We start from the raw sequence: 7,766 nt of genomic DNA, 5'->3' as shown, positions 1-7,766 counted from the left end.
CCCCCCCACCCCCCGCCTCCCTTCCTGCGCTTTGCTCCGGGAAACGCTGGATTTTAAACCTTTCCCCGCCCGGCAGTGAGTGGGGAAGGAGGAGGAAAAGATGGCCCAGGCCAAAATGCACCACCCCGTCTCTTGGGTGATCTTCGCCGGGATGGCCGCGCTCCTCCTCTCCCAAGGTAGGGAATGCCGCGGGGGACGCAGCCCGGGCGGGCGGAGGATGCGCGGTCCCACGGCAGCACCCTCGAAGGGGGCTGGGGGGTGAGAATCCCCCCCAGAGTGGGGACGAGGATCCCTCCAGAGCAGGGACAGAGCTGGGAAAGGGTCCCCAGCCCGCTGTGAAGTTGCGGGGGGTGCGGATGTGGGTACGGCGCAGGAATTCCCGGTGCACCGGGCTGGCGTGGGGGACACTTCTCCCCTGGCGTCCTGATTATTTTTGCGGGTGCAGAAGGACTCTGCCATCCCAGCGTAATTCTGGCAGGATCAATGATCCAACAGGCTGGGGGGCGGGCGGGGATCCTCTGTGCTCCCCCCACGCCTTTGCTTTTCCAGCAAGGTCGTCCGAAAAACTCGGTGCAGCCCCGCTCCCGCCGGGCTGGGAGTTGGGAAGTCCTTCTCCCGTCTGTCCCGGATAAGCACGGCTGCCTCCCCGCACCCGGGGGATGGTGCTTGGAGGGGAGGGGGGGGGCTGTGCAAGGCAAAAAAAAGAGCAAAAAGCGATGGGAAAAGGAGGGGGGAAGAGGCGGCAGGAGCCAGCCCCATCTGGCCGGGAGCGCCGAGCCTGTCAGCTCGCGTTAGGCTCCTCTCAGCCATCTGGAGGGGCTGTGGGAGCGGGGTTTCCTCCATGGGAGGAGAGGATGGAGCCGCATCCTGCCCCGGGCCGCCGCGGGAGCTCGGGATGCGCAGGGGGATGCGCCGGGGGATGCGCCAGGGGCTGCTGCGCCGTGCTCGGGGGGCGGCTGGGACCCGGGGCTCCGGGGCGGGATGCAGGCACTTCTCGGGGAGATGGATGCACCCCCGGGGGGGGGATGCGGGCATTCTTCGGAGCATGGATGCACCCCCGGGGCCGTGCGAGTATTCCTGGGCGAGACGGATGCACCCCGGGGGGGATGCAGGCGTTCCTGGGGGGGACAACGTGGGTTCTCCTGAGGATGGATGCGCCCCGGGGGGGTGAATGCGCCTCCTTCTCCACAGCCGGATCCAGCTACCTCAGCGCTGCTCCGAGGTGCCCACCGAAGGCTGGGAATGTCCAAACCAGCCCAGCCTCGTCCCCCGTGTGCCGAGGTGCGCTGCAGCAAGGCTCGGGTGGGCTCTGGAAGCCCAGCCTGTGTGGGGCTGGGGGCTGCCTGCGCGGGGCTGGGGGCTGCGGTGTGGGCAGAGATGGTGCCTGGGTGTCTCCCACCACAAACTTCTCTCTGCTGGGCAGGCCGGGCCCGCTCCTGCGGAGGGAGAGCCCCCCGTGCGGTATCGACCGGCACAGGCTGTTTAACATGCACATCACACGCCGAGGCATCGCTCCTCTTCGCCTTCCTCCCGCTCTCCCTCCTCGAGCTCTCTCCTTCTCCCTGCGTGGCTGCTTCCCGCTGCTGCTGCTTGGCGTGCCGGCATTCCTGCATCCCGGGGGCTTCCCCGGGGCTGCGAGCCCTGGCCCCCCTGGCTGCCAGCTCTGCAGGGAGCCCGGCTGGGCTGTGAAGGGTCGGGGCTCCCCAGGGGAGGGATAAAGGTGCCCCTTTCCCTCCTCACTCCTCCTGCCCAGAATCTGTGCTTCATTTATTTTATTATTTCATTATTTTATTATTTTTTAATGCTTGCTTTGGGGCTCCTGACTTAGCTTCCTTGCAGTCTTATTCCATGCCTCTGGTCATCCCTCCTGCTTCCTCTCCCTGCTCCTATCAAAGCTTCCAGATCAAAAAGTAGTTGGTTTTCTAAAATTCTCCTGGGCAGCAGAGCAGTGGGGAGGAATGTGCTGCCTCCCTAAGCCCCAAACCCTCCAATTCCCTGCCTTGCAGGAACCTGATGTGGGTGCCAGAAGTCCCTGAGTCACTCCTGGGGTGAGGAAAAGCAGGGAGCCACATTGCTCCACGGTGTGGGGAGGACCCAGGGCAGAGCTGTGGAGAGCTGGTGAAATACTGCACAAGGCAGCCTTTGGCAGCAAAAAGTTTGGGCCTTTTTTGGGCTGGGAGTTGCTGCGTTGTTGGAGGGAAGGAGTCCCCTTGGGAGTTTTTCTTGCATAATTTTATTTAAGAGTCATTTAAAAAAACCCCAAACACACCCTACAAATAATTTTGTATTTTAGCACAAACTTTTAAAGAGAGTTTTGAGAAATTTGAGTTCATTCAACCCCAGGGTAATATTTAGGTTTGTATGCAATGCTGAAAATCAGCAGTAATGTGCTTCTGCTTCATGAATTCTTCTGATAATCACAGTAGTCTTTGGAATTCATAAGTTTTCTCCCTCGTTTGGTGTCCAGAACTGGAGCTGGCTTGTGTTTGAAAATGTGAAAATTATTGTTATGCAGGAAAACTGTGTTTTGCACAAATCTCCTTCAAGTATCTCCAGAGATGTGTGCTGCCCTCTCCGGCGGTTCATCCATACTCCAGGTCATTTCCCTATTCCCAGCCAAACAAACAATAAGAAAAGTGATTTGTGAGTGTTCTTGAGAGGCAAGCGGAGCGTGAAGTGGGATAATTCAGAAGCGTTTGACCACCTGCATTTGTGCAAACATCTGTAGGTCCTCCAGGTTTTGTAGATCCGCTGTTGGATTTGTGGAACCGTGGCCCTAAAATGGGAGCTGCTGAGCGTTGTGTCCATCAGGAAGGAGCCCCCTGAGCCCTGGAATGTCCGGCGGGGTTGGACATCAAGGGAGCTGTTGGGTGTTGATGCTGGAGAGAGAGGTCCGGGCATTGCTTGGATGCTGCATCCCCTCGGGAATGATCTGGAGGTGTCCTTTGCACTGACTCACAAGGTGAATGGAGCCCGAAAATGTCCAGCCACAAGTTGGGAAAAGAGACGGAAAGAGGGGAGGCTGCAGAGGGCTGGAATTGCCCCGGGCGTCGGGAAGTGAGTGGCAATTTGGCAACACAGCTCTCATTGTGTTTGCTCTGTGTCTTCTGTCTGATTTTTAAATAGCAGCGATGAAAACCCAAAATATCTTTACACAGGGACCAGGCAGCAGCGTTTTCTCTTCCCCCTTTGCCTGGCTCAGAGTAGAGGGGTGGCCTCACATGTGCCCCATGTCGCTGACTCACAGCCCACCTGGATTTCGTAAGGAAGAGGCAAAAATCCCACCCCAGCACTCGGGAGTGGAAGAGACAAGAAAACTCTTCCCTCAGCCACACGTAAAAGGATTAACCAGGCTAAAAGGTCATAGAAGATTTAGCTGGGCCTTTAGCATCAGTAAGCCAAGAATTATGGGAATTTGATTTACAAATTAGCATAAAGACCTTATTCTAATAAGCATACAAGCTGAAATAGGTATGTAAAATAATAGCATGTGTCAACATCCTACACAGAGCGTTCCTCATCCGAAAGAATTATTCGCTCGTTCGCTGTGGCTGGGATGCAGATAATTCCCAAACTGAGACAGGCTGTGCTGGTGTGTGATGGAAAGGCTGGATCTGACCCAGAGACACATCCACAGGGAGGAGAGGCTGGCTGCTTCCCCTCGGGAAGGGCAGGATTTGGAATCTGGGCTGGGGCTGCGCATTCTGGGAAGATTTTCTCTCGGTGGAGGGGCGAGGGGAAACCTCCTGGCAGTTCGTGCAGGAGGTAATTGCACTAATGAATGTGTATAAGAAAAATTACATGTATCGACATCTTTTTGTGAATGCCCGGATTTATTGGTCCTTGGGAAAAATATTAGATGTGGTTAATAGTTATCGTGCAGGTCAATAAAACGTGATATTCACCCCAACAGTAGAAAATAGCTATTTAATAGGTAATAACAGTAATAATCAATACCTACATGAGTAGATAACCCAGTTATATGCAGTACATAAAAGGAGGGGAATGCACTCCGGTTTCTTGATGGCTGGATTTGGAGCGTGGCTGAACATCTGTCATTCCTGTTGATTCTCAGCGGAGCTGTGAGGAGGTATCAGCACCTCTGGAAATCAGGCCACCGCTCTGGGATTAATTGGCACATTTTTAAGATGTGCTGGAGCAATCAGCAACCTGAGCAGGCCTTTGGAAAGCACCTGCATTGTGCAAAATGCTGGATGGCACCCAAAATGCTGGAAGGGGGCCTGGGAGTTTGGTTTGGGTGATGGAGTTGCCGGTGGGGTTTTCCATGTGTGGATTGCTGCTGCTTCCCTGGGAGCATCCCTGCACTCAGCTGGTTACACAGCAGTGGATTGGCAGGGTACAAGGAGGAGTAAAGCTGTTGTAGTCGCTCTACACTGTGGATATGAAGAGATCTCCATCGAAAGAGATGGAGTTTAAAAAGACAAAAATCAAAATGAAATCAAAACTCCTTTGTGTGTAACGAGTTACCTTGGAGCACGGGAATACGTGCTGGAGTAGGTTTGTGTTGTAGCTACACCAGGTTTAGGAGCCCCACTGGTGGACTAGAGCTGTATGAGGTCCCATAAGTGCTGACACACGTTCCAGGGCATGCAGCTGTTTACTGGCCATAAAACACACGTGAGCAGGGTGCCCGTGGCCTTCTACAGCGGGTACGTGAGGAGGCGAAAAATCGTCCGTCTCAGATGTTCATGGCAAAGGCTTGGAGCTGCAGCTTGGGCTTGGAGTTGAGCTCTTGGTTTTAAACAGGGGCCCAAATGAGCAAAGGGGCCAGATTTGGGGGGTCTGTAGAAGTCCAAGTTGGTGTGGGACTGCTCTCTCTTTGCCACATTTGGGATGAGCCTCATGGGTCAAAAGGAGATAAATACCAGTTTGATAAGCAGAGAGGATCAGGTGGGAGCTGGGAGCTTGGACAAAACCTCCTCTGGTAAAACGAAACTTCTGAACCATCCTAGGGACCATCCCTCTCTACAAGACTGGTGCTGGATGCTCTGGAGGCTGCAACCAGCTTTAGGATATCCTTGTGTTTTTGCAAAAACTGCTTTTCCTTTCTCCATGTAGGCATTTTGACCAGCACAGTGACCCTGGCTCGTGGTTTTTCCATCTTCCTTCGACTTACGCCCTAGACGAGTGCATTCGATATTACAAGTGTCTGCTTTGTAGATTTTTCTTGCAGTTTTCACTTAAAAATACCCATATTGTGATTTCCCCCCCATTTTATTTTTTCCCTATGGGGAAAAAATTGATCAGTTGGCAGATCTAGGTCAGGTTAGTGAGCAGGGCTTGGTGTTTTCTGTGATAAACCAGGAGAGAGTGGATGGGGAGAGCTCTTCCCAGGCAGCTCCAGTCAGACAGTGGAGGTGGACTTCAGCTTTCCTCAGTCTGGGAAACACCACGTGAGGAGCAACTATTTGGCCATGGGGATCAGGAAAAAACCTTCACCTGTGTTTGTTTTTGCTTCCCAAACTTCAGTAGTGGTGAGAAAGGGCAAAACTTTCCTTGCTTGTTCTCCAGTTGAAGGGAGAGGAGCTTTTAAGAGGGGAAGTAGGATTTTTTAAGCATTACTGGTCATTCTCCTTTGATGGGCAGTGACAAATCTCCTGTTAGACTCAGCAGGACCCAAACTGATCCATCTCTGATGTTCAAGGCAAAGGCTTGGAGCTGGGACTTGGACTTGGAGTTGAGCTCTTGGTTTCAAACGGGAGCCAAAATGAGCAAGGTGCCAGATTTGGGGATTTTATAGTGAAAATCTAAGCCATGCTGCTGTCTTGCATTGCCAGCCAGCACCCACACCTCAGCACATGGCTTTTTCAAGCCTTTAGTAGCTTTTATAGGCAAAAACCGGTCTGGGAGAGCTGGGATTGTTCAGCTGGAGAAGAGAAGGCTCCAGGGAGAGCTCAGAGCCCCTTGCAGGGCCTAAAGGGGCTCCAGGAGAGCTGCAGAGGGACTGGGGACAAGGCATGGAGGGACAGGACAAGGAAAGGGGTGGTTTCCCACTGCCAGAGGACAGGGATAGATGGGATATTGGGAAGGAATTCTTGGCTGTGAGGGTGGTGAGGCCCTGGCACAGGGTGCCCAGAGCAGCTGTGGTTGCTGCATTCCTGGAAGTGTCCAAGTGTGAACGGAGCTTGGAGCACTCTGGGCTAGTGCAAGGTGTCCCTGCTCACAGCAGGGGCTGGAACGAGATGAGCTTTAAGGTGCCTTCCCAAGCCCAGCCGTTCTGGGATTCTATGAAAAACCGGGATTACAAAGAGTGATCCCTTTGTCACTGCACCCCTTGGGGCACCCCAATCCCTCCAGCCCTTCCATGGGTGCATCCTGCAGGCATCGCGTCCCTCGTGCTCCCATTTGGAGCTGTGGCTGCTTGGAGCTGTGGCTGGCAGCCGGGAGGGGCTGGCCACCTCCCTCCTACCCTCCCTCCCTCCTCCTCCCCAGGCATGCACCTTGCTCCTGGTTAATAATAAATCAGAGGTGCTGCCTTGCCAGGCTCTGTTATCTGCTGCCAGGAGGGAGAGCATGGATTTTTGATGCGCTTCACAGTTAATATGTCTGATGCTGAAAGCTGTTGTAAATTAACTGACCCCTTGGCCCCCTTGTCCTGTTGACTGTTCCCACTAAAGACAGTGTTTGGTTCTTGGCATTCTTGCCCCCCCCCACACTCCTACTTTCCCTTCCTCCACCTCCCTCATGCTTTGCTTACTAATCAGGGCAGTCAAAAAAAGGAGCCTTGACTCTGAAATGCTTGGTAGCAGCTGTATGGGGAAGTCAGGATTCCAGGCATCCACCACGCCTGAATTCCTCATGGCTGGAGTATCCCTTCTAAAGCGCTGCTGGAAGTTGGCATGGAACCCTCTGCCCTCCCACGGGGATAAGGGGGTCGGAGGTGCTGCCAGAGTGAAAAGTCCCAGCACAGCACGGAGGGCCCTGTAGAGGTGGATGGAAGGTTCACCTCTATGCACTGGTGAGCTGTGGCTCGTGCCAGGTGCTCGCTGCTGGAGCAGTGCTGGGCCTGGCTTGGAGGAAGGATGGGAGCGGGTTCTTGGCAGGGACTTTTCGGGAAATTACAGAAAGAGATCCCAGAATGGTTTGGGTTGGAAAGGAGCTTAAATTTCATCTCATTCCACCCCCTGCCATGGGCAGGAACACCTTCCACTGTCCCAGGTTGCTCCAAGCCCTGTCCAGCCTGGCCTTGAGGGGATGGTGTCTTTTCCTTGCACATTGCTGATCCTGGGAAACCCCGATTTAGGTTGGAAAACCACCGATGCTCAGTCTGTGGGGTTCACGTCCTCCAGTGACTCACAGTGGGAGAAAGCAGCTGCTAAGGAGTGGGAAATGCCACAGGAAATCGTGTAATATTAGAAACGAAGCAGAATGTTTCAGGTTTTTCTAATTCCAAAAAGCGAAATAAAAAAGAACAATCACAGATTCCCAGTGAGAGTAAATTCTGGGAAAAGTAAGGGATGTATTTTGAAGCATTTTCTTCGGAGCTCACCGAAGCTTTATGTACAAAGTTGTGAAGTGATTTCAAACAAAAAAAAAAAAAAGAGCTCCAAAGGCCACGTTCCAGCGGAATCAAAGAGCCTGGAGTCTCCAGCCTTGTTCCGTTTTGTATTGTTATTTCTTCAAAACAGATCCTTTGCTAATGTTTCCATTTTCCCAGAAACTGAATTCTTGATTTAAAGAACTGGTTTGAAAGCCAAACCTGACCCGCCTCACTGGAAGCGTGACGGGCCCTCAGAGCAAAGCAA

At 53.3% G+C, this 7,766-nt stretch overlaps 1 protein-coding gene across 1 annotated transcript in view; it reads left to right on the top strand.

Annotated features, from left to right (window-relative positions):
- The first annotated feature begins 6 nt into the window (after positions 1 to 6).
- LOC121667538 (protein CEPU-1) overlaps positions 7 to 7,766 on the top strand; it is a 352,366-nt gene continuing 344,606 nt past the window's right edge. The window contains exon 1 of the mRNA XM_042034291.1: positions 7 to 176. Coding sequence (XP_041890225.1) covers positions 101 to 176 — 76 coding nt within the window. The 5' untranslated portion in view covers positions 7 to 100. The remainder of the gene's footprint in view (positions 177 to 7,766) is intronic.

This window comes from Corvus kubaryi, unplaced genomic scaffold (assembly GCF_017639235.1).
Source record: "Corvus kubaryi isolate FWS band 111438036 unplaced genomic scaffold, C.kubaryi_AGA036_p1.0 37367, whole genome shotgun sequence".
Lineage (NCBI taxonomy): Eukaryota > Metazoa > Chordata > Aves > Passeriformes > Corvidae > Corvus > Corvus kubaryi.
The sequence above is the reverse complement of the archived record's forward strand: the minus strand, read 5'-3'. Positions and strand labels throughout refer to the sequence as shown.